The 27682-nt window shown below is 39.8% G+C and overlaps 1 protein-coding gene across 1 annotated transcript in view; it reads left to right on the forward strand.

Annotated features, from left to right (window-relative positions):
* Positions 1-26968, forward strand: part of LOC125482973 (DNA repair and recombination protein RAD54B-like) — a 28395-nt gene extending 1427 nt beyond the window's left edge. The window contains exons 2-7 of the mRNA XM_048596152.1: positions 758-942; positions 11068-11329; positions 13740-13806; positions 20941-21141; positions 22048-22157; positions 26749-26968. Coding sequence (XP_048452109.1) covers positions 758-942; positions 11068-11329; positions 13740-13806; positions 20941-21141; positions 22048-22157; positions 26749-26850 — 927 coding nt within the window. The 3' untranslated portion in view covers positions 26851-26968. The remainder of the gene's footprint in view (positions 1-757; positions 943-11067; positions 11330-13739; positions 13807-20940; positions 21142-22047; positions 22158-26748) is intronic.
* Positions 26969-27682: the final 714 nt, after the last annotated feature.

Below are 27682 nucleotides of genomic sequence, written 5' to 3' on the forward strand. Positions count from 1 at the left end.
GGAATAGGGTACTGAATTGTCCAATCAGCCATGATCCTACTGATGGATGGAGTAGGCTTGAAGGGCCTCCTCCTGCTCTTGTATTCTATGTTTCAAGTACGAGTCCTACTTACCTTGGAGGTATGATGTAACATGTCTCAACAGATTGATTGAAAATAATTAAGCAAGCCATATTTTAAGCTTGACTGTTTTATCTGTAACTGTTAAAGTATCAGGCTTGTTCACCCTCCCAATTGTAAAAGGCCATTTTTTTTCTACCTGAAAAATACCCTGTCTACATCAAATTACTCTGCAAAGTTTTAAAAGAAAATGACAACAGATGAAGCAAGATGTTTCATGCTGTAGTATGCAGTGGCTACATTAGTGGTATTTTCCAGTAACTATGAGGCTGTCAGTCCAAAAAGATTGTGTTTCACACAGAATTGAGTAACATTAGGTATCAGTTTTAGTGCTGGTACAATGACAGGCTATAAGTCCCAACAGTTGGCTGATTGCATCAAACGGCATCAGCATTATCTTTTGGTCATCCATTATCGGCAGATGCTCAACCAACTTGCACTTGCAAACCCTAAACAGATCATTTACTGTTAGATGTTGTCCTGTGATTGTCTGAAATTGTCCTGCTATAGCATTCAAATGAAAGCGACAACTTACAACTTGGGAGCAGACACTTACTGTGAAATGAATGAAAACTCACTCTGGTATAGAAAATTTATGTTATAAACTAAGATAATTTATTTTCTGTCTCTTCCCTTAGGGAAAGGAGAATCTCTGCAAGACAACTGATTTTGACCATCAGTTGGAAAGCCGCCCTTATGATGATCTGGCTGGGATATTTCCGATGAATTATGAACCAGCTGCATTTACTGCAAAGGATTCAGGGAAACTACAAGTATTGATAGATCTTTTGGCAAGCATTCATGAACAGAATTCAGCTGAAAGGTAGGGAAAGGCTTCAACATTTAAATTGATAGTAGCTATGTCACTGGTTGGTTGCACTCAACCGAGCAACACTTTTTTAATAGCAAATATATTTTCCTTTTCTCAAAAGATTATCTGTTAAAATCATTGCTTTGATAATATTTCATAACTTGCCAGAGAATAAAAAAACATAATAAGCTGACAGTTTGTTAATATAAAATGAAATTTTACAGCACAGGAGTAAGCCATTCAACTTATTGTGCTCGTGCCAGTTCCCTGAAAAAATTTTCTTTTTATTCTGTAATGAGATAGAATTTCCATGGAGTTTCCCTGACCACTCACTGTAACTTTTACACAAGATGAATGGAAACCCTGGAAAAGATGTATGCAAATAATTGGCAAACGAATTTTAACAAGTGGGAATAGGGTACTGAATTGTCCAATCAGCCATGATCCTACTGATGGATGGAGTAGGCTTGAAGGGCCTCCTCCTGCTCTTATATACTAAATGTGAGTTAGTATCTTTTTTGTAGGATGAGTAGGGAGGTAATTTATTACTCTGGATGTGCAAGTCCAGGTGGGGTAGAAGAACAAAGGGACTTTGGAGTGCAAATGCAGCAATAACTAAAGGGTGCACAACAGATCAAGATGATAAACCAAGCACTAGACTTTATTTCTATTGGGATAGAATTGAAAAGTCGAGGTTATGCTAAACCTGCAACAAACTTAGTTTGTACCTCAGTGCGAGTACTGAGTGCAATTCCAGTTGTCCTATTATGAAAAGAAATAGAAGCACTGGAGAGCATACAGAGAAGATTTAGAAAGATGCAAAGATAAGTGAATGAGCTACTGCCATGCTTGTGGATAATACAAAAGTGGGCAGGAAGGCAAGTGATGAGGATCTCAAAGAATCTACAGAGGGATGTAGGCAGGTTAAGTGAGTGGGCATAAACTTGACAGATAATTTCTAGAAGTCGAAAGTGACTGCTTTGATTCTATATGCTACACATATAGAAGTAGTACGTGTCCAAATACAACAACATCCAGGCTTGGGCTGATAAATGGCGAGTAACAATTGTGTCATGCAAGTGCTAAGCATTGACTGTCTCCAGCAAGAGAGAAACTAACCATCATCCCCTGATGGTCAGTGATGTTACCATTGGTGAATCCCCAAGATTTTAATGGTGGGGTAACTATTAACCAGAAACTAAACTGAAACAGCCATATGACTACTGTGGCTTCAAGAGCAGGTTAGAGAACTAAGATGCAGTACATTAACTCACCCAGGCGTTTCGACAACACCTTGTAACCCAGGACTTCTACCATTTCAAGGACAAGGTCAGCAACCATTAAGCCCATTGTGTCTGCATCAACTCTTCAACAAGCATTATGACTTAGTGCCATTTATATGCCTTTTCCCTAAACCCTTGCAGATTGTTTGAATAGAGACAATCACCCAATGCCTATCCAGTGATGTGTATCTAGATCATTCAGGTGCATTGCTATTCAACTTAGGTCAGCATATACTCAATTACTGTATCCACACTAATCTCACTTTTTCTAGCAGTTGGCCTATAGCCTTGAATTTTGTGATGTTTCAAGCGCTCATCAACCTTTTTAAAAGTCGTGAGGTTCCTGCTTCTGCTGCCCTCCCAGGGACTGCATTCCAGATTCCCAATGCCCTCTGACTTAAATTTATTTCCCTCAAATTGCTTAAAAACCTAGAATCATAGAACCCCTACAGTGTGGAAGCAGGCCATTTGGCCCATCAAATCCACACCATCTCTCCAAAGAGCATCCCACCCAGAACCAACCCTTACCCCATCCCTGTAACCCTGCATTTTCCATTAAACCTGCACATCCCTGGACACTATGTGTGATTTAACATGGCCAATCTACCTAACCTGCATATCTTTGGACTGTGAGAGGAAACCGAAGCACCCTGAGGAAATCCACACAGCCATTGGGAAAATACACAAACTCCACACAGACAGTCACCTGAGGCTGGAATTGAACCTGGGTCCTTTGCACTGTGAGGCAGGCAGCAGTGCTAACCACTGAGCCGTTATACCTCTTGTTCTTGAACTTAAAAATATGCCTCCTAGTCATTAACCCTTCGACTAACGGGAACCACACCTTCATATCTACCCTGTCCTTATCTTTCATAATCTTATACACCTCAATCAAGACCAGCCACCCCGCCCCCACCCCTCAGCCTTCTCTGCTTTGAAGAAAATAAACCAAGTCTGTCCAGCCACTGTTCGTATCTAAACTGCTCCAATCCAGGCAACATCCTGGTGAATCTCCTAATACAATCCCATCCTTCTTATAGTGTGATGACCAGAACTGCATACAGTACTCCAGCTTTGGCCTAACCAAAAGATTGCTCCAACATAACCTCTCTGCTCTTATAATCTGTACCTGGATTGATAAAAGCAAGTGTCCTCTTAACCACCCTATTAACCTGTCCTGTTGCCTACAGGGATCTATGGACAAACATCCCTAGATGCCTCTGTTCCTTTTCCTTGTATACTGCTGCTTATTGTGGACTCTGTTGCCTTGTTTTCTTTTCACTTCTTTTAATGTTTTACCAATTATTTGCTTCGCTTTCTTACTTTTGTTTCCAAAGTGCATCATTTTATGTTTTTCTGTCCTAATCTTCATTAAATATCTGTTTGTTAAATATGTTCATTTGCCTACACACTCTATACAAGTTAATTATACTAATTTCTGATCTGAAAACTACCACTTGACTAACTTTGTAGCCTCTGAATGTTTAGTTGTGGAGTTGAGCCCCTTGCCAGGATATGACTAGACTGACCTTTCATGAATTATTGAGAGAGTGTTGCATTGATGGAGTTGCCATCTTTCAGATGCGATTCCTAATTTTAAAACTTTCCTCACTGATGGCTGAACCTTTAGCTATCTAGGTCGTAAGCTCTGGAATTCCCTCCCTAAACCTCTTTGCCTGTCCACTTTTCTTTATTCCTGAAATCTACTGCTTGACTAACCTGTAAGTCATCTGATTTACCATATCCTTATGTGGCTTTGAGTCATATTTTGTTTTATACTGCCAATGTGAAGCATCTTGAAATGTTTTATTGTGTTAAAGCTGCTTTATAAATGCAAGTTATTGTTAAAACATTAGCAAAGTTCCCCTTCACCCTGTCCTCGTCATCATTCTTCCTTCAAATAAATGTTGTGAACAAGAGCAGATTATGTGGGCATTCAACTTGTTACGACTCATTTGCATTGTGCAAATTGGCAGCTGTATTTGCCTACATAACAACGTTGACTTTACTTCTAAAGTAAATTATTAGTGATGAAACGTTCAATATGAATACACATTCTTTTCTTTACTTTTTTTAATCCTTTTAGTCACACACTATCCATGCTGCCACTTTCCCTGTGATCTTTAATTTTATTAGCAAGTTTCCTCTGTAGCATGTTATTACATAAAGAAGTAATGCATTTGTTAGACAAATGTGTGTCTTATACAAATCTTCCAACTGTATTTAATAAATCTGGCATTTTTAAGCAGCAGTTATTTTTATTCTGTACTTTTGACTTTACTGCTGCTGTTGAATAGATTGGTCCTTGTTTTTCTGATTAGTTGCTTTCCTATTTTAAAAAGAGGTGCTGCACATACTGGAGAACATAAGTGAACAGAAATATATTGAGAGAATCAGTTACTGCCTTTAGCTCTGGGAATAAAATTCAACCAGTACCGTGATTATACCATTTTTTTTCAATGAAAATGTGATATAAATTACATAAAATTTATTTTTTGCATAATTATTTAGTGTTATTTTATTTATATTCTGAGTCAATATTTTGTTACATACTACACCTTTAAATTCCCAACCATGTAACCTTTCACTTGCAAATCCTCATTTTTTCAGCTGACAATTAAACTTAATTAATCTTAAACGTGTTACACTTCTGATGCCCTTTATAATCATAAAACCATCACCCTAAGCATTCTTCCGCTTATTTTTGTAGCATTAAGTCCAAAGGACACAGATACGAATATCTGTGATTTAATGGAGTTACTTAACACACCATTGAAGCTTACTTTCCATTCCTAACAATACAAGGTTTATCCTGGAATGCACCAATAACATTTTTCATTTTTTTTTCCACAACAAGCAGTCTTCTTGAACCACTCTAGTGTCTCTCCACTATCAGCTCAAACAAAAGGTCGACATTCTTATCACAAAGGTTAAGACCATTCTCTGCTGCTTCCTTTCCTTTCCCCAACCCATTGGGCCAAATGTTTCCTAATATTCCCTGCCACTCTAACGCTGAACTCCTAATTTTCTTCAAATACCATCCCATCCCCTTACTTGCTGTCTCCAAGTAAATCTTGTGGCCCACCTTCTGCTTCTGTATCCCTATTCCTATCAAATTGTTGAGCACCTAACTTCGTTCCACACTAGCTCGTATTAGCAATTCTCCGTCCTCAAGTACTTGTACCCTTCCGCGTCAAATCTAATGTCATCATCTCTCTGCTTAAAACCTACCCTGGATACTATTGTCCAGACAAACTACTACATCAAGTCCAGCCTCCTTTTTCTGTCAAAATCTGTCAAATATGTTGTCATCTTCCAAATCTGTGCTCATCTTTCCTACAATTCTATGTTTGAATCTCTCCAGTATGGTTTCTGCCACTGAATGGCACAGGAAAGACACAAATGTAATTCTATTTGACTGTTGCCATAATAATGTTTTCCAACATGGTGCCACTACCAAACATGTCTTCCCATTTGCTCCCCTTTCAGTAATCCAAAAGGGCCATTTTCTCAGCAACATCCTGGTCCCTCCTCAGTAATCCCTAACACTCTTTTCCCATTCCCACAGCACCTTCCCATGTAACACCTTTTATATCCCCCAGTCCCAGTCCCATCTCTTGCAGAGAGCTGACATGGGCTGGATAGCCTGAATGATCTGTGTAATAACAATTCTAGAATATAGTCTCTACCTTACACCATACAGATACACCTTCCGTTTTTGCTCTTCCTCCCCAGCCTCCCCTCCCCCTAACTTCCTTGCATTTAGATTTGATTCTGTTGATTCTAATTTTTTTCCCATTCTGATTAAAAGTCATCACTCCACAGATGAATATTTTTATGCCTTGATCTCTTCGTGGCTCAGTATCAAAAATATTTTGTATTAATGACACTCTCCTACATTTTGCTACATTAAAGGCATTACATAAATGCAAGTTGTAAGGACTGTTGTGGTGCAGTTGTATGGCCTACCTCTGGTCTAGAAGGTCTGGGTTCAAGTCCCATCTGCCTACGTGCCATAATATGCCTGCACAGGTTGATTTAAAAATTTCTATAAATGCACACTGTGGATTGTCATGTTGATTTATTTCGTTGAAATGTATACAAGGCAATAATTTGATACAGAGCTTGTGTACATCTTTGGATAAAAAAATTATAATGAGGTTGAGCTATAGATAAGCTGGCCAAATGAGGGAGCTGAGTGGATGTCTTAGCAGAATAATAGCTTGAATCGTCCAAGAGTAGTAATCATTGTTGGATTAGAGATAGTAGGAACTGCAGATGCTGGAGAATCCGAGACAACAAGGTGCAGGGCTGGATGAACACAGCAGGCCAAGCAGCATCATAGGAGCAGAGAGGCTGACGTTTCGGGCCTAGACCCTTCATCAGAAACGTCAGCCTCTCTGCTCCTATGATGCTGCTTGGCCTGCTGTGTTCATCCAGCCCTGCACATCATTGTTGGATTGCTGCCTTTGTACCTGCCACACTGTTTTGTTACTAGAATATTAGGTTGTAGGTTCATTAATTTACTCTCATGTTGAACAGTTGTGGAACATTTAAATAGCTCTTGCTTGTGTTAGTGAATTAGTGTGTTTCAGGTGAGTAGGTAAGAAGATGGCAGTGTGTGATAAGGTGGTTTGGTGACAGTGTGTGTTGGGTGAGGTTTGGTGGAAGGGTGGAGTTGGATTAGGTCTGAAGGGGAGAGAAGGGTTGAGTCTGAGGTGGGTGGGAGTGTGGAGTCAGTTGGTAGAGATGTATGGTCAGATCGGGTCTTCATAGGGGTTGGGGAGATGGTGTTGGTTTTATAGTTAGCCAGGGTTTAGGGTTATTTTTATATTTTTGAAGGTTTCCAAATGCTACTGGGTAGGAGCATTTTTTCCAATCCGGGACAAAGACTCAGGAGGCAGGCAGCGTTCAGGCAAGTGGAAGATGTTTATTCAAGCAGAAACTGGTTATGCAGGGAGATGGCCGAAGGATCTTCCCCTGAATCTAGCTTCAAAAGATAGATCAATATCACACCCTCTGATTTCACAAAGAAATGCAGCATTTTTATACATTTTGTGTTATAGTTATCAAATACAATGTAGTCATCATCCTTCCCCTTAATTCAAACACCCAGTCCTGTGGGACACCTAATCAGTGATGGGCACTTCCATGGACAGCCCCCAGTTCCCATGATCTTATGGTATTAGCTAGACATTGTAATCTCTAGGCCTTGGGATCTTCCTATGTATCTTATTCATTCGCATTCCAAAAGTTTAATGGCTATACTCCTTCGGGTTTTTCTCAGGCTTGTTTATCTGTAAGGACAGCTCAAATTCTATCACCCTGTTGTATTTTGTTGCTGTCTTTTATCACATTCAGTTACTCCTATTATTTTCCCACTGTCCCAATTGCATAATGTACAAATAAAAAGTCAGTTAGTTTTAACTAATTGCTATAAGGTTAACTTCTGTTATAATGTTAATTATGAGTGTTAACATTATACAATTACTTCTACTGTCAGCATTTTGTAATTTATGGGTTGTGATCAATTTATCTTGTTCAGGGCATAAGAGGTGTCTGCTAAGGCTAGTTAATCTTTACATCTAAGCTTAAATGTTTTTTAAGGCTTGTTTTATATCCTGGTTATGTATTGAAACCAACTTCTACGGTTAGAGTATTTTTAGCTAGAAACTATTTAATATTGTTGGTAGCTTGAAAGAGGCAACTTTTTACTACAAAATAACTTTAGCTATTATACTTGCAGCTGCAAGTATAGCAATCTAGCACCCAACATTATTCATTTACTGGGACAATCACCCTTTCATTAATAAGGCCAGAATTGGTCATTTATCTGTCCTAAGGCATCCTTTTATCAGAACTGTCTTGAATGGGAACATACAGTGTTCCTTTACTGACCTTCTGGCAGTTCTGTTCAAAGGTACCATTGTATTTCACTGTGAGAGCAGGCTGCTTAGTTTTGCTTAGCTTCTGTCTGCCATCTTGAAAGCAGGCATGGGCCGCTTAGCGTGTTCAGGTGCAAGCCACCTTACATAGACAGGTACAGGTCACAACAACACGCTGGAAGTTTAAACTTCTGGAGACAGCAAGATCTGGGCCTATGAATCTATCTGTACCAGTGTAAATTCAACTAAAAATTCATCCAGCCTTATTATCCTCTGTACAAAATCTTCGTTCAAATGAAAGCCAAGGAAAAATAAAATAAGTAAGGTATGCAAAAGGTAAATGGTTTGTATTTCGATATGGTCCCAGTAACATTACAACCTCTATAAAATGAAGTCATAGAATCATACAGCACAAAAACAGACCCTTCCGTCCGACTAGTCCATGCTGAACATAATCTCAAACTAAACTAGTCCCACCTGTCTGCTCCAGGCCTATGTCCCTTCAAACCTTTCCTATTCATGTACTTAACCAAATGTCTTTTAAATGTTGTAACTATGACCACATCCACCACTTTCTCAGGAAGTTTATTCCACATGCAAACCACCCCTCTGTGTAAAAAAATTGCCCCTCATGTCTTTTTTTAAATCTCTCTCTTTTCACCTTAAAAATGTGCCCCTAGTCTTGAAATCTCCCATCCCAGGGAAAAGACACCTACCATTAACCCTTCCTACACCCCTCATGATTTTATCAACTTTTTTTAGTTCACCTCTCAACCTCCTATGCTCCAGTGAAAAAAGTCCTAGCCTATGCAACCTTCCTGTATAATTCAAACCTTCCATACCTGGCAACATCCTGATAAATCTGTTCTGAACCCTCTCCAGCTTAATAATATCCTTCCTATAACTGGATGACCAGAACTGGACAGAGTACTCCAAACGAGGCCTCACCAATGTCCTGTACATCCTCAACATGACTTCCAAACTCCTATACTCAAAGGACTGAGCAATGAAGGCAAATGCCTTTTTACTCACTCTGTCTATATGTGATGCAACGTCAAAGAATTAAGTGCCTGAACCCCTAGGTCCCTCTGTTCTACAACACTACCCAAGGCCCAATCCTTAACTGTATATGTCTTACCCCTGTTTGTTGTACCAAATGCAATACCTCGCATTTATCCAGGTTGAACTCCATGTGCCATTTTTCAGCCCAGTGACCTATTTGATCAAGATCCCTTTATTATCTTAGAAAACCTTCTTCACTGTCTACTATGCCACCAATTCTCGTGTCGTCCTCAAACTTACCATGTCTTCTATGTTCTTGTGTTGAGTGTTTTACTGAAGTTGGTTTTTGGTGTACCTTAATCATAAGCATCATAAATAAAAGTTATAAATTTGCAGAGGTGGTTTCTAATCTCAGTGCCCTGTGTCAAACACAACAGCCCATGTCTCCTGCAGGATGTTTGAGCCATTAATTTTGATGAATTGAGAGTTCTGCAGAACCTGCTGACTTCCACTGCTGAACTGGGAGAGCAAGTTAGTAAAATGCCCTAATGGGTTTTTTTTGTTAATGTCACAACAAGGTGTTGGAGGAGTGATTGGCTACCTTTCTCAGTAGGTGGCAGCATTTTCTTTATTTTTTAGCACATAACCATCACATTTCAATTAAACTGCTAACCAGATTGAAAATGAAGGAGTGCCAATTCCGAGGATCTGGTTAGTGAGTGTGAAATTTTCTAAGCTACTAAACCTGAGATATGTAAGAAAACATGCTATCTAACACACAAAACAAAACACAACACACCTAACTGGATGAAAAGAAGAAGGTGGGAGGGTGTCTATGGACTGGAAAATAAAAAACTGTTGCAATTTAAAGCTTCTTACAGTCCTTCGTTGCCTGTGTGAAATCTTAACTGTTCAGCTGTTGTTTGGTCTCCTTAGGAGTGATGAATCTTGCAGATAAACTTGATTTCTTGTTGAATTTAAGTTGCTAAGTTGCCTTTTCACTTGTTATTGGTTTTTGAATTTGATAGAAAGATGAAAACGTGTCTTTCAACTTTTGCTTGCAAATCCATTTTCCTAGTGTCTCTATTGGTGCTTTTATCAATTGTTGATAAATGTCCACTTGTTCATTCCTAAATCTAGATCTCTAACCTGATCCTACTGGACGCTCCCCTCATTCCCTGCCCTGGGAGCTAACCTGACAACCTACCCATCCCTTGCTTACCCCCACACTAAGTGTGACTGGACCGCTTCCCTAAGACCAATTTGTCAATTAACCCTAAACATACATCCGCCCAGTAGTCACTCTTCACCCCCCTCACCCAACTGCCAGTCTACCCCAGCTACTTGCCATTCTAATCCCGTGTGTTGCATACTCACCCTTTTGCAGGAGTTGAGTGCCTGGCAGAGCTGCTAGACATTTAAATCACTTAGTGCTGCAATAGGGGGTGATTTTGATGGTGACCCTCCCCTGCTGGCTGCAAGGATTCCTGGACAGGTCTTCCCTGAAGTGTAACAGATGGCTCCTGTCCAGGAAATTTTGGAAATCATTCATATACATTTGTTTCTTTCTGTCTTAAGGTCAGAAATAGAGTTTCTGACCCTGATCGGAATTTCTGGGCCTTCGGCTAGAAATGATCCTTATTAACTTTTGGTTTCATAAGCTTGGCCAAACCTAGTCAGGTGATCACAGCAGCTATTTTAGATCAGTACTTGTCCTCCTTAAAACCATTTTTAGTCCATGAAGATCTTGGGTATTAAAATCTAATGATGGAAGTCAGATATTATTAATTAACATTTAACTATTATCATAACATTAGAAGTTCTTCGTCAGGATTCTATTTTTCTATAAAAGGTTCACACTTATATTAGTACAGCGTATTTGTGCAAGTTCTTAAGTGTGTTTATAAATGAAAAGTTGTCACAGCACGCCATTGTTTAGTTATTTATTTTAACTTTCTCCATTGCAGAGTTGTGCTGGTTTCAAATTATACTCAGACATTAGATATACTGCAAGAAATGTGCAAGCGTTTTGGGTATAGCTATACCCGACTGGATGGACAAACCGCTGTCAGCCAGCGACAAAAAATTGTGGATTCATTTAATAGCAAACATGGCCAGAGTTTCATCTTCCTGCTCAGCTCAAAGGCTGGCGGAGTTGGATTAAATCTAATTGGAGCATCTCGGTTGGTTCTGTATGATATCGATTGGAATCCTGCAAATGATGTTCAGGTATCTCGACGAGAAATATAGACAGGAATGTTCTTGTAATAAATACTGTATGAACTCACTAATTTTTTGAGGCTGAAACTATTTGTGATTAATAGTGTGCTAACAGTTCATGACATGTTCAGTTTTTGTTATAGTGAATAATTCCAGGGTGAAGATAAGATCTACTTTCTACCATGCCCTGTCTAAACTTTGGAGTAGATTATCTGAAAGTATTTGTCTAGTTTCCTGGTCGACTGGCTTTTGTATGGAAACTTGCTCCCACCAATCCGAGAGAGGAAGACTTTATGGCATAAAACATAGAACATAAATCAGTACAGCCCAGGAACAGGCCCTCTGGCCCACAATGTTGTTCCGAACATGACGCTAAATTAAACTGATCCCTACGTCCTGCCCTTGGTCCATATCCCTCCATTTCCTGCATATTCATGTGGTTATCTAAAAATCCCTTAAACACCCCATCATATCTGTCTCCATCACCACATCTGCCAGCATTCCAGACTCCTACCATTCTCTCTGTAAAGAAAGCTTGCCCCTTACATCTCCTTTGAATTTTCCCCCTCTCATCTTAAATGCATGCCCCCTAGTATTAGATGCTTCAACTCTGGGAAAAAGATTCTGACCGTCAATCCATCTGTGCATCTCATAATTTTATAGACTTCTATCAAGTCTCCCCCTCAGGCTCCAACAGAGAAAACAATCTGTGTTTTTCTAGCCTTTCCTTATAGCTCATACCCTCTAATCAGGGCAGCATCTTGCTAAACCTCTTCTGCACCCTGACTAAAGCCTCAACATCCTTTTGTCCTTTTCCTTTTTGCCTGCAAGCACAGCAAAGTCTGTTAGATGTTTTCATCTGTTCCCTTCAGAGTGCACTGTTACCCAGTGGCACTAGAACACCAGATTAGTACTCCAGTACTAGAACGCACACATCAGAGCAGCAATTTTTTTTAACCCCTGCTGTTGTGTCTTTTGGCAGGAATACATGTCTTTTGTTCAATTTGTTTTCTTTTACCAGTCGTTATATTTACAGTCTGGGGATATAACTCACAGGAGATGTTTCAGGTTTTTGCATTGTATCTCTTTCTTTAAAGTGTCTTTCTCAAATACCTTGACACCCTTCCAGGCACTGTGTTCTCTCTAACTTTGTGTTCATCTGTGCTGACTTCCAAAGTCCGTGCACATCAGCACCTTCTGAAACCAGAAGTCAACGCTTTGAAGGGTGTGACACGCCAGTTGGGTACACATGCACTTCGAGAGGCTGCGTGGCTGTTCACCTTAGATGGATAGTTGTCCAGGTGCAACATTCCATGGTTTCTCTTGAGCTTGGTGTGATCCACATAGAAGTTCTTTGTCAGTCACTGAATCACAATTTCAACCATCTTTGGGCTACATATCCTTTTTATTATTTTACTTCAAAGTTCAATATGTCTGGAAGTAATCCACCACTACAATGTGGTATTGTGAAAAAGTTATATTAAATCTTTTTTTCCTTCTCAAAGTGTGGTGCCCAGATTCTGATGCAATACCAGCTGAGGGCGAATTAGTGTTGTACAAAGGTTTAACATAAGTTCCTGGCTTTTGTACTCTGTTTCTAATTATAAAGCCTATAGTTCCATATACTTTGTTAACCTGCCCTGGTGCCTTCAAGGATTTGTGCCCAAACACACCCAGACCTTTCTGTTCACCCATTCCCCTGGTACAATTTATTGTGCCTTATTTCTCCTCATTCTTACCACTAAAATCAATCATCTTGCATTTTCTGCACTGAACCTCATCTCCTATGTTTGATTTGATTTGTTGTCACACGTACCGAGATATTACATCAGGGTAATTGAACAGAATGCAGAATGTAGTGTTACAGCTACAGAGAAGATGCAGAGACAGATCAACTCTAATAAATGAGAGATCTGTACATAGGTATGATAACAGCGGGGATATTTTTTAGTATAGTTCCAAACTTCATGACCTGACATTAGCAACACTGGGAAAAAAAGTCAATGTTGCACCACGAGAATTACAGATTTCTTACAGTGCAGAAGACCAATCATGATCTAACAAAATTGCAGACTAAGCTTGATGGGTTGAGCAGCCTACTCCTTGTCTTGTTTTCCAATGTATCAGTGCTAGATGTTCAAATGAACACCTCATTTAGTGCCATTATCCTGCCTTCTCCCAGTTCTTTTTCAATTACTATCTAATTCCCTTTTAAATGCCTTAATTGAACTTGCCAAAGTGGAGAATGTGAGCATTGATTCCACTATCTCTCATGTGCTAAGAAAGCAGCCTACCCTTAGAGCTAATTTCACCTGTGTCCACTACTACCAATGCAATGTATTTGAGCATTAATGCACACACAGATTTGAAGGCTGCTACTCATTGCAACCATTAATTTTATGTGCTTCTATTCCTCAAGGCTATGGCCAGAGTGTGGAGAGATGGTCAAAAGAGACCAGTGCATATTTACAGACTACTAACAACAGGTTTGTTTTGACACCTTATTCCATAATTAATAGTTCTCGCAATTATAAGTTTTAACTGCAATTTGAGTATTGATGCCCCTTCAAATGCTAGCTGAAAGTTAACAGACTTAAGTTCTAAATTTAAAAATTAGGTGTTGTTTTGAATTGTCTCTCAATAACCTGAACATAATTTTTTTCCGTTAACCAACAGAGGTAACCTTTTTTGAAGATTTTATTGCATGAAACAGTGATGCAAGGTATTACAGAAGCTATGTGTAGTGCTGTGACAATGGAAAGCATGGGTTTTGTCCTTCAGATATGTGGGATACTAGTCTCAGGAGCAGAGTAACCATAACACGTAGTTACAAAGGTTTTAGGAGTAAGATCATAAGTGGATCTGTGACAAAGTAAATTGGATGTTACAGGCTACCCAATGACCATAACTGACTGATTGTCAGAAACTATTTGATAAAATCTTCAGTCAGGAGGCATGGATTCAACTCCTACCTGCTCCAGGCGTGTATAATACATCACTGAAAAAGTTGGTTAGAAAATATATAAAAGATAGCTATGTTACCCATGTACTAGTGAGGAGTAAAATCAACTTCCTCTTCCTACTTGATATCCTGTGTTCCCCTTTGCCAGTGTTCATGTTGATGGAGATATGAGAGCAGTCTCACAGTCAGTAGTCCAGAAATGTGGAATTACCCTATTAAAATAACTCTGTACAGGCCAGCATTCCATCATCAATCACCCTGTATTTACAAATGCAAAGCCTTTGACAACTGCAGTGCCTCTTACTGAGTCAGGCATTCCACTTCTGAGGAAGGGTCACCGGACCCGAAACGTTAACTCTGACGTTTTTCTTCACAGATGCAGCCAGAGCTGCTGAGCTTTTCCGGTAACTTCTGTTTTTGTTCCAGAGGCATTGTCTCTGACATTCATCCTTTTATGTCAGCCAGTTCTCCCCATTTGGACCAGAGGGAATTCCCTATGAGGGAATTCACATTCCAGTAGGTCCCAGCTGGCTGACCTCATTTACAATCAATACATCCCTCCCACTATGAGCCCACGGACACAGTGCAGTTGATTCCTTTGAGAGCCTCCTGGGGCATTTTAACACCAGGTTAGGTTTCTCCAACTTGGAATCCAACATGGGAGGCATGTAACGAATGGGAGCTCGTTTCTTGCACCTGGAGCACCTCCACAGACTTTCATTTCCTTCTCTCGAGATAGAAGTTTTGGGGCAGCTACTTCCGTCATATCTGCCTCTGATCAGAGGCTTCGACAATGTTTGATGGAGATGTTGAAACACCGGGTCCCTGAAGTATTTTTGAAGGCTCCCAGGGACAGGGCCAGTTTTGCTTCCATGCAGCCTGCAAATTTTCAGCTTTCGAATGGTCCACATGCTTATTCAGGACAGTTGCACCTACCTGAGCTTTGTACGTCATTGGTCCTGTTCTCATGTCGATCATTCCTCTTAACCATGCAGGGCCATTTCCATGATTCTTTGTGTCAAACTTTGTCCCCCATATCAAAATGTCTCTTCTGCTTGGTAGGAGCCTTGGGTTCAGCATTGGAGTTCCTGATGCTGTTTCACCCTGCCGCCCCTCTCCCAGTTCTGGGAAGATCAGACTGGTGCGCAGTCTTCTATATGTTAGCATCTGTGCCAGTGCTATCCCTGTATTTGCAAGTGGGGTGGTCCTATAATCAAATAAGATCCTTATTGGATTTGTTTCTTCAGCCCAGCCTTTGAAGTTTGGACTGCTTTTTCTGTCGAGTCACTGGAGAGTACAGAATGGTCCTAATATGTTGAATCTCATTCAACTTTAAGAAGCAACTGAAGTCCCTGCTGGTAAACAATGGTCTGTTATCTGTGACCAGTACTTCCAGGACTCGGTGTGTCGCAAAGGATGTGTGCAATCTTTCTATCGTCACTACAGTATTTGATGAATGGACTCTTTGCACGTCCAAACACTTAGAATGGGCGTCTACAATGACTAAAAACATTGAACTCATGAAAGGGCCTGCCTAGTCAGCATACAACCAAATCCAAGGTTTACCTGGCCATTTCCATGGATGTGGAGAAGGTGCTGGTGGTAATTGTTTTCCTTGTTGGCATTCTAGGCATTTCTCCACAAAAGTGAATATATCTGCTTCCAAGCCTGGGCACCAGACATAATTTCTAGCCAACATCTTCATTTTGGAGACCCCTGATAGCCCTAGTGGAGTTCAGCCAGTATTTGATGGTGATCTTTGCTCGGGACAATCACTCTTGCTCCCCATAACAAAATGCTATCCTGGTCTCTCCCGGTCCAAAACAGGTTTTAATTCTACCTGTGATAGCCCCTTGGTTTCCCCCATTAGTACCAATTGTTTCAGTTGGAAAGGACATCTTCGTATGTCCAAATTCTGATATTGTTAACTGTAACTGGTAGTGTGGCCAGAAAGTTCAATGTCATGAGCAGCTCTTCCATTATCATGGCATATTTGCTAATGGAAGGCAGCTCAATGCATCCACATTTGCTGCTTGCCCGGCCTGCTGGACAATGTTCTAATTTGTAATTATAAGCACTTTATATTAGAACCCACTGCTGAATGTGGCCCGAAGCTATGAATGGTGCCACCTTATCGTCTTTAAGCAGACTAAGTAGGAGTTTATGGTACGTGATTAGCACAAATTTTCACCCGTAAATGTATTGGTGAAACTTTCTGACTCCAAATATGACTGCTGATCCTTCTTTTTCTATTTGGGCATAGTTACGCTCTGCATTAGCCAAAGTCCAGGATGCATTAGCTTTTGGGCATTCCTCTCCAGTGGGCCACCCATGAGCTAATACCCCTCTGATGCTATAAGAGCAGGCATTGCACGTCAATAGCAAGATTTTTCTTGGGATCCTAGTGTGCCAACTCATTAGAGGATGATCGCTGTTGTTTACTTCATTGAAAGCTAGAGTCTTTCCAGACAGTTTTTAAGGAGTTGGTGTAATTGTACTAGGATAGGCTAGGATAGATGCCAAGTTGTGTATGAACTTACTGTAATAATTAACCAGACTCAGAAATGACCCTAGTTCCTGGACAGACATGGGGGCTAGGTCACCTTTAATTGCCCTCATCTTTATCTTCCAACTGGAGTAACACAGTCTTGTTACCCTCTGGCCCAAGTAGATCACTTGGAACACACATTTTCCCTTTTTAGGCGTATGCCTGCCCCGGAAAAATGCCTTAGAACTATATCCAAGTTCTCTAAGGGTTCCTTATTAGTTCTCCCTGTTATCAGGATGTCATCTAGGTAAATGGCGACCTGAGGTAGACCTTGCAAATTGTTCCCCATCATCTGCTGAAATATCATACAGGCTGATGATACACCCATTTGCAGTTTCATAAGGCCTTATGGGTATTAATTGTAGCGTACTTCTGAGAATCCTGCTGTAAATGGAAGCGTGGCTCATGTCAAGCTTTGTGAAGGACAAACATCCTGGCAGCTTTGCGTAGAAATCCTCAATCCGATGGGTTGGATATCTATTCAACTGCAAAAACCAGTTTATGCTTTGTTTAAAATCCTAAACTCTTTGGAGATTGACATCCCATCACCAATCACCCTTTATTTAAAAATGCATAGCCTTTGACAATTTGTCACTGAGTCAGGCATTCCAGGCACTCAATATCCCTGGCATCCGGACCCGAAATGTTAACTCTGTTTTTTCCCTCACAGATGCTGCCAGACCTGCTGGGCTTTTCCAGCAACTTTGTTTTTGTTCCTGATTTACAGCATCCGCGGTTCTTTCGGTTTTTATTCATCCATTTATGTCAGCCACGTCTCCCTGATTGAACAGATTAACAGCCCCGATCGGAGAATTCATACTCTGAGGTCCAGTTGGCTGACCTTGCTACAATCACTATATCTGGAATACCTAAAATACCTATGATGCGCCTTGCCTTGATTCTTGAGTTAAATGGGCAAAATAAGGGTTGATCAATGATCTAACGTTCAAGAAATAGCCAAATGCAAATGGCATTCATGGCAACATCTTTAAGTGTTTCACTGAATTAAAATTGGTGAAGGATACTGGAAAATAGCAAAGTTGGCTTGCAAAAATGTAATTACTAAGGAACTGGTACTAACCAGTTACACAATAATTTATCAGTTATAAATTTTCTTAAATTGGTTTTAACACTCAGAAGTCACACGACACCAAGTTATAGTCCAACAGGATTATTTTAAATTACAAGCTTTCACCTGACAAAGGAGCAGTGCGCAGAAAGCTTGTGATTTCAAATAAACCTGTTGGACTATAACCTGGTGTTGTGTGAGTTCTGACTTTGTCCATCCCATTCCAAAACTGGCACCTCCACATCATGTTTTTATGCTAATAAGAACCTCCTTCAAATTACTGTTTCTTGCCAAAAATCCACTGAATTCTGATGAGTGCATGCCTTTATTATAACTAGTTAACTTTCAATATTATTCATTTAATGTTTAAGCATACATTAGTAAATTGTTGATAAAGAATGAAGTAAATGTGCATAGAAATCGGCAACCATTTGAAATAGCTATATAATCTAATTTCTGTGGAACTCCATCTTATGCTTTTGCGAGTGATTGGAATGAAGGTCAGGTGGATCTCATTGACTATGCGATCCTTTATTGGGTTTGTTCACCTGGGTCAAACAGGGAGCCCCAGCTGGCAGATACAAACAGGAGATTCAGAGAGTCTCCTCATTCTAGGGACGGGCTCTAGACCCTGTCTAGAGACCATGTACTGTGCACAAGTAAATAAAGGGTGACTTGGTGATGGGGTACCAGCCTCTGTGCAGTTATTTCAGTGGTGATGAGGGAAAACAGTATGCGCCTGAAGAAAATTTGCTGCAACAGTCATTTTTGAGTTGCGGTAAGCATTTCAGGCATCACACCTTTATTTGGGAAGCTTGACTCGTTTTATCCTGCTGTCTGGGGCCTAGTATGTAGAAAAAATGTTATTTTTTCTGGATGAAAGACATTGGGACAGATGAAAAGCAATCAGTAATCCTTCTCACTGCTAGTGGACCCGCAACATTTTCGGTCATTAGGAGCCTAACTTTCCCCGTGGCACCAGATACTTAAAACCTTTCAAGAGTAGATGGATTTAGAAGCCCAAGCCGCCTCAAACTCTGAGATGTTAACAGTTTGAGAAACAGTAAAATCCATGTCAGGAGTTTTGGCAAGATTAAGTTGACTGGCAGAGGTGCTGTTCTTTTTCTTGTAGCTTCTCCTGGGATGTTTTTGCCCCAGGTCCAGTTCCTCTGACTCGGACACAGCCGGCGTGTACCAGACTGTAGTGTGTACCGAGATGCATCTCGGCAGAGTCTCCCCATCTGTCTGGTATCAAAGAAATCTTCGAGACCGAGATGGATACAGCCTCAACACTGTTACCACCTGAAGAAGAGGAAGAACCCTGCCAGAGATGCTCTGGACTACGGACTAGCACACAACCCTCATGTCCGAGTCAGAGTTGGCGGAGCCAGATCCTAAAAGTCTATTCTCCAAAAGCAGAAAGAGCAGGTGTTGAAATTCATACTTGAAAAATGACTGTAATTTTCAAGAAATTGAGAATGCCTCATTTGAAAAAGCTTCACTCCAAGCAAATTGTTTTACTGTGTAAAACCTATTACCACAATCAGCCACAAGATGGAGTATGGCTGCAACAGATAAATAGAGCTTTAAATTGAATATTTTTCATGACCCTCTGTCTAAACAGTTACAAACATTAGAAATCTTTTAACCAAAACACTGATGGCTTTATTAAAAAAAAGACTTTGATGGCTATTCATTGTAGCAACTTTTTCTCACTAATAAAAACACATCAATTGAATTATAAATGGAGAAGATTGCCTCTCTCTGGAAACTCCATTTATTAGCCTTTGCAGTTGATGTTAATCCAAGTTTCCTGACAAATTAGCAGTTTCATCCTCCATAAATCACTAGAAAATGCAAACACTTTTACATCTGCATCTGTCCCTGTCCTTTTGTCTGTGAATACAAATCAATCACCCCAAGAATGTTAAAACCATAAAATTGCAGATTTTGAAATGATTTGGCGTGACTTTCAGTAGTTGAGTTCATTTTTAAATCATCGTGCTGCATCATCGGTCTCAGTAAATGTCACTGCTTGCTCATATTTTCCATGGTTTTCACTGACTTTAAGTTAGTTTTATGGAAGTAGTAAACATACTGGCATTTAAAACACTGATTAATTACATTGTAAAATTTTGATTTCATAATTAGGCTTTAAAAACTCCAATTGGTTAAGTAAAATGCATTTTCCTCAGAAGCGGTATTTTTCTAATGCCGACAGGATGTGCCTACAGTATTTTAAATTTATTTGGTGATTTTTTTTTTTGTCCTGATGTGCCTTTTATAAAGATTGACCGACAGACATAAAATGTGGTAAGTCCCACCTTTTTATTCTGCGTCATTTTGAGCCTTGCAATTGAGGTCTGAAATAAAACAGTATTTACTCTTTTTGTTTTATCCTTTCTGATGCTTACTGAGCATTAGACAACTTGTGGCTGAAGAGAGTGATCTGCTCTGTCAGATCTGTGAGTTGCCACTGTTGGTAACATTTTGCCTCCAATTCAAATAGGTATGGGTTTAAGTCCCACTTGAGCACAAAATCTGGAACAAAAACAGAAGTTGCTGGAAAAGGTCAGCAGGTCTGGCAGCATCTGTGAAGAAGAAATCAGAATTAATGTTTCAGGTCTGGTGACCCTTCCTCAGAACAAAATCTGCACTAGTACTCCAGTGCAGTAGTGAGAGAGATCTTAACTGACATGTAGTCTGTCTCTCAGGTGGATGTAAATGTATGTAAGGAAAAGAAGATATCTATCTAACAATAATTATTGGGCAGCTATTGAATCTTTTAAATTTACGGCTGATCAGAAGACAATTTTGCCTTGTGTGTGCATTGGTTCTTTGCTCAGCTAATCCCACCATCACACTTGTTCCCTGTAAGCTTGTAAATATTTATTCATTTTCCTGACATGGTTCAGCTAGATGGTTAACCTTAGCCAATATGTAATGATATTAATGGGTCATGGTGGGATCAGTTGGTAAAAGACATTTAGATGAGACGTGCATTATCAGGAAAGAAATTTTAACGCGTTCTTCCATTACAGGGACCATAGAAGAGAAGATTTATCAGCGGCAGGTCAGTAAACAAAGTTTGTCTGGAACAGTGGTTGACCTAAAAAAGAAGAGTGAGCATGCCAGCTTTTCTTTAGAAGAACTTCGAAATCTCTTCCAACTAGAAGAAGACTCTAATTGCCTTACCCATGATCTCCTGTACTGCAACTGTTTGGGAAATGGACAGCCGATAGGTAAGCACTGGGCCTTGATGAGTGTCATAAACCTATATTAATTAAGTACTGATAAAGTAGAGGTAAAATAATTATTACAGTATCCACCTCCTGCAGAAGAAGTAAGCCCAAGATGTTGTTAAAGGTGAAACGTTTAAGTATAATGCCTCTTTAGATTGATTATCTTTGAATCAAGAGTACCAGCGCCTGTTCAGAGTAGATATGTTTTTCCTTTTTGATATTCAGCTTCTAACATCTGCCCATATCAGAATTGATCAATTTACATGAACTTCTGTGACCATGCACTAAGAATTAACCTGAGCTGGTCCACTCACTATTTACCCTTCTTTTTGTGGGGAAGCAACTAATTTCCCTGCTGACTTCATGATGAAAATTTGGAATGTCTACTGTGAGGAATCTTAAGTAATATTACCAACTTATATTTATGACACCTTCTGTTCAGTAAAATATCACAAGGGGCTTCATAGGGGCTTTATCAAGCACAATTTGACATCAGGCCACACAAACAGATGTCATGACAGATGCAGTAAGTTTTGAGGAGCACCCAAAAGGAAAACTTAAGATGCAGAGGGGCTTCAGGAAGGCATTTCAGATAGTCTTGGTAAGTGAAGGCTGAATTGCCAGTGGCAGAGTGCACAAAAATTGGGAATACGGCAAGAGGTCAAAGTTGGAGGGTTAGAGAGGTTTCATAGGGCTAGAAGTGAATTCAGGGATAACATAGAAACATAGAAGGTAGCAGCAGGAGTAGGCCATTTGACACCTCAAAACTGCTCCAGCATTCAATATGAATATGGCTTATCATCAGTCTCAGTCCAGACAAGGGAAATTGGAACCTCATTGTATGCATAGGAACGTGGAGGTCCTGGTGGAAGGGATGGTGCAGACATAATATGTCCTCTTCTCCAGGAGCACCAGAGGAGGCAACAACACCAGACCATTCCAACCTGACCTGGGGTTACCACCGGGGTCAGTATAGGCTCATCCATCTGAAGGTTGCCTGGAAATATAGGAAGAAGGTAAATAACCTTCTTCACTCTGCAAGTGTAAATGCTACCATCTTATCTCTGCTCCTCATTGTAATTTTGCTATCTCTTTCTATTTCTGCTATTGTACCCACTCCCCCACCAAGATTCATGCTCTACCACTCACACTGTTGCCTACAGAATAATCCTTCACTTGCTGTCACCATCCAGCCTACGATATTCCAACCCTGATGCCCTCTGCTCTACACACTCACTTGCTTGGGACACGTCCGCATCTGCGCTGAAAGTTACAACTTCACTTTCATGCCCTGTAAAACCTACGTCTCTCGCATTCCAAGAAGACAACAGCCTACATTAGGTCAGAAAGAGTCAGGATTGTTGGTGGGATCTTCTCACCATTTATGGGGAGAGGATTCTGACTCTCACCACTCCAACCAGCTAATTGACAGTGTCCAAGCACCTGGACTGTATTGGAGGCTGTTCTTTATTTACTGTTCTGAGACCCCTGAAATGATCTCTCTTGACTGAATTGAGGCTTACTCTCAACCGTGACTAGCTTTCTGGTTTTGTGGCTGCGGTAATTATCAAGGCAAGACAGAAGTAATATAAGTCTGGTAGCTCTGGTTGAGGGGGAAAAGCACACAAAGGCACAATATGATGTCTTATGGTTTCAGTACAGTGTTTTAAAAAGCTGTGAAACCCCTTAATTGGCATCATGCCACTCCGTGACAAACTTACTAAAACACTCAGCAAAAGCATAAAAGATGCGATGAAATGCCCGTGACACTGAGATGGTCCTTGTGAACTTCTCGCCTGATTCTGTCACAAATTTCACCATAGCCCAAGTCACATGGCCTTAAAAAGATTTTACCCTGTATTTCAAGTCACAAAACGTTTGAGTTCACTATGTTTATACAGTGATCATAATACTTAAGACAACAAGTAGACCATTGGCCTCAACTCTTCTCCTCATTCATTCAGACCATGGCTGATGTCAAAACTTTCAACTCCACTTTCCTGCCTTTTCCCCATAATCCTTGATTCCCTTACTTTTAAAATATTCAAGGTTTAGATGGACAGATTTTGTTTTTAATAAGACCAGCCTTTGCAGCCCGTTGCAGTACAGAATTCCACACATTCATCACCCTCTAAGATAACAAATTCTTCCTCGTCTGTCTTAAATGGGCACTCCCTTACTCTGAGATTATGCTCATTTGCCCCAGATTCTCCTACAAGGAGCAACAACCTCTCCACAGCTACCCTTGCAACCTCTTAAGAATCTTGTATGTTTTCAAAAGATTGCATGTCATTCTTCCAAACTCCAAGGAGTACATGCCCAATCTACTCAATTTTTCCTGAAGAATATCCTTCCATATTCAAGATCATCTAGTGAACCTTTTCTGGGCTTACAACAGAATGTTCCCACTAGCATCTTTTTTTCCCCTATTGTTATTTCTTACTGCCACCCATAATTTTACATTTTCTAATGCAAGATCATTTCTTGCTATCGCACGTGTTCCATTTCATATTCACAAAGTTACGCCTCCACCACCAAGCTTTTTAAAGCTTCCCCTTTTGAACAGTCACAAACCTGTGAATATTTGTTTTCCAGATTTGATCTCCTTGTAACTGTGTCTCCATAGTGGTTATAAGATCATCCCATTAAGTGACAACAAATTACTATTCTATGCTATTTGAGATAATTCATTTATGTTCTTCTGAGTACTTTGTGCATACTATGTGCATTGAAGTGCTATTAATTTGACCTTGTTGCCATTTTGACCATATTTGCTCTTTTTCTAAAATGATTATGCACTCTGTCCATTGCAGTCCCACTCTGGGAATCATTGTCTAATTAGCTGCCCTGCAATTTTGCCATAGTCTTCTGCTTTGTGAGCTAACATGTCTCATCTCCAGACCCTCCCACCCAATCTCCCTCCCACCCCACCAATTGAAATAATGCCTTCTGTACAGTGCTAGTTATTCACCAGGACACTGATTCCAGCATTATTCAAGTGAAGTCTGTCACACAGTAACAGTTCCCTTCTACCCAGTACTGGTGCCAGTGCCCTCTGGACTGAAACTCTTTCCTCACACATCAATCGTTGAGCCACACATTTAGTTACTTCACTTTATTTACCTTATATTTATTTGCCCATGGCTCTGGTAGTAATCTTGAGATTATTATCTTAGAGGTTCTGCTTTTTAGTTTAGCTGCTAACTGTTCAAAATCTTTCTGTAGATCCTTCTTTCTAGTCCTATCAATGTTGTTGGTATCAATGTAGATGACAACAACTGAATCCCTCTACCCTCTCTCTACGTTCCTCAGTCCTAAGGAGATGTTCTTAACGTGGAACCACACAGGCAACGCAGCCTTCAGGATTCATGCTGATAGATGCAGAGTATTTATATCCCTAATTATATCTTCCTCTGACAATATTATATTCGTATTGACTCCTCCACTTGAATGGTTCCCTGTATCATGTTGCCATAGTGTGTTCCCTGAGCCTCCCTGCAGTCCCTGCTTTCGTCCACACAGCAAAGACCTCATTACTGTTGGACAGTTGCTGGGCTGAGGCTCCTCAAAAGCTATCCATTGGGTCCCATGCCTACCTCTCATGCAGTCACAGCCTCCTGCTCCTGATTGCAGAACAAATGTGAATGAACTAATCTGAGGGTTGTGATTGCCTCTTGGATTAAAGTGTCCAGGTAATTATGTGGAACAGTGTCTGCAGCTTGGACTCCAGATCCTCACCTTGGATCCAAGGTTGCTCAAGCTTCAGATGTGTTCACTCTGGATCACCTTGCCATCCAGCAGCTCCTATATGCTGCAGTAGAAATGCAACATGTGACCTGCCATCTCTATCATATTATATTTCATTTAACTTTGCACTTTATCCTTTATTCCAATTCATTTTCCCACTGATTTTAGATCTCAAAAACTATTTATAAGAAAAAAATGAGAAAAAGAAAGAACTGGCAAACTAAATAGTTTAATTTTACATTAAAGACTAGAAATACTCAACAATCACTTGTCTTTTGGGCACAAAGTGGTTGCTGATGCCAACACAGTGAATATCATGTATGTCTTTGGAAAGAAAATTTTTAATTTCACCAATCAGCTACTTTGTTCATGAAAAAACAGCCAAACACCCCTCTCCTTTCTCCACTTAACTCCTTCAGATGCTCAACTCCAGCACACCCTGTTTCACTTTCAGGTGCTAAGTTGCATTAAGTTGGCTACTTGTATATGCTCCCAACAAAAAGGGTCTATCTGAGTCACTCAATGATGTTCTACTTTCAGCTGATTCTTAATTAATCTCTTTCACTGCACAGTTTGGAAGAAATAAACCTTTTTGCGGCTAGCACCTACAGAATTTAAACTGTAGATTTCAGTTTCATCCAACGACAAGCTAAATTAAACGGAGTTAGATTTATACAAATTGTAGGTTGAGACTTTCTTACTCAGAAAATAACTTGAACTGAGTTTACTTGCTGAATGTATATATCCCAAACATGAAAGGCCTAGCTAAGTCAATTGATGAGGGTTCAATTTCAGCTTGTTCTTAATTAGTCTGCTCTTTCACTGCAAAACCTTGCTTAAGGCTAGCTTCTACATATTTCAAACTATAGGTTTCATTTTAATGTCAACTACCAACTAAATTAGGCTAATATGAATTGAAGATTTAGAGTTTCTTACCCAGCAAACACACACACTCAGTCCTATCCTTTATCACATGTTGGGATATCACATTGACCCAAATCTGCCAACGTGACTCTAATCCACATCTCCAGTTTAGTTCCAGATTTATTTTTATTGCTTAATCTATAAAACAAAAATAATTTCCACCAATCTCCCTCGCTGGTTCTGGCATTAATTTATTCCATTATAGGATTAATATGAAGAAAAATTAAAATGTTCCTATCCAGAAACATGCACGTTGTTCACTATGTTGGCACCATCAGTTTTCTTTGCGTTACTGGGTTTAGCTATGTTGCTTGACTGCTGAATCTTCCTTAGTATCACTGATGGCAGAACTGGAATGTTCATTGGTCAGTTAAATTGTTGGCTGACAGTGAGGTAATTTTGTTCGAAGCATCATCATCCTGGTGTTATCACACTGTCTAAAAGGCCAAGCCATTATATAAATTGCAGCACATAAGTAGCTTTTAAGATTGGCCTGGAGCTGCCTTGGAAACCCTCCCTTTACTCTTGTTGATATATTGAACTTACGGTATGTTAACTAAGCTTTACTATAGTATATTTCATTCTGTGATCTTTTAAAAATCAGCTTGATTTAATTTATTTGCTTTTCTCATATTCTGCTGCCTTTTCCCCTTGATTTGAATTATTTCCTGATTTCCTATACCTGTTTCTTTTAAGCCAAATTTCTTCCTCCTGATTTGCCCTCTCTTAAGGTCCTTTCTTTTACTGCAGACTCTGGTTACCCTCGTTTTAGTTGCATCATCAGCTTCTTTATGAAATTTCCCAAAGTGAATGCTTGATAATGTGTTATAGCTAAAGGCTGGACTTCACCAGTTTTAACTGTCAGAACAGTTCTGAAAATATAAAAAGGTTCATATGAAACTCTATTATTTAAATGAATTGATGCTTTCATTCCAGTTAATCTCACTGCTAAAAAGGCTGCGACTCCTAGAGCCTGCCAACTTGGCCATAATTCAGAGACGTCTGATTCCCATAAACACCTTTCTATGTCAGATCTGATGTACTGGAAGCACTTTTCTGGAGAAACTCAACACTTCCCTGATCCTGTTCTTGAAAAAGCTAAAGAAAATATCACCTTCATCTTTCAAAACACAACAAAACCACAGGCCATATCCAACTGAGGAAAGGATGAAAATATGTACGCATACAATGGAATTTTGGACTTAACTTTGTGATTCTATTTACCGTTGTTTATAAACTTGGTTACAAGTTCTGGATAAATATTTTGGTATTGTACTCACCCTATCCGAGTTCATGGGCTTTATTTTGTAATTGTGTTTTGCAGTTTATCAACTTGAGAATTATCTCTGATTGAACAAGTACAGTGACAGCAATCTATCAGTTTTACTAGAATAAAATTCCCTTCAGCCTATCCCGATGATATCCCTTAATTTTAACTATTTCTCAGACCAACTACTCTGATGCTGACTTAGTGAGACAATTAAGACATTGTCAATTCATGCCCAATCATTTTTGTGTAGTAAATTGGCTTATCATCTTGGGGCCTTATAATTAGTACAAGAGAGAAATTTTCATTTCTTTATTCTGACAGAATTCAAACTGAGGCCCCAGAAAAGAGAGTGCGCTAATCATCAGCACTTGAAGGCTCCATTCATTAGCATGTCTTAAATACTAAAAAGTGATTTAAAATGCTCTTTTGCATGCATGCTGCAATTGGATGCATTCAGCAATACAGTATGAGGTTTACTGCATTCACTCACAATGCCATTTGACACTGTGAAAATTGAAGGAGTATTTCTATGGGTGCTGTAGCCTGCAGATATCTTATGATTAGGAACATTTAAAGCCTAACCCAATGGTATTGTACTTG

Source organism: Rhincodon typus, chromosome 4 (assembly GCF_021869965.1).
Source record: "Rhincodon typus isolate 14 chromosome 4, sRhiTyp1.1, whole genome shotgun sequence".
NCBI lineage: Eukaryota > Metazoa > Chordata > Chondrichthyes > Orectolobiformes > Rhincodontidae > Rhincodon > Rhincodon typus.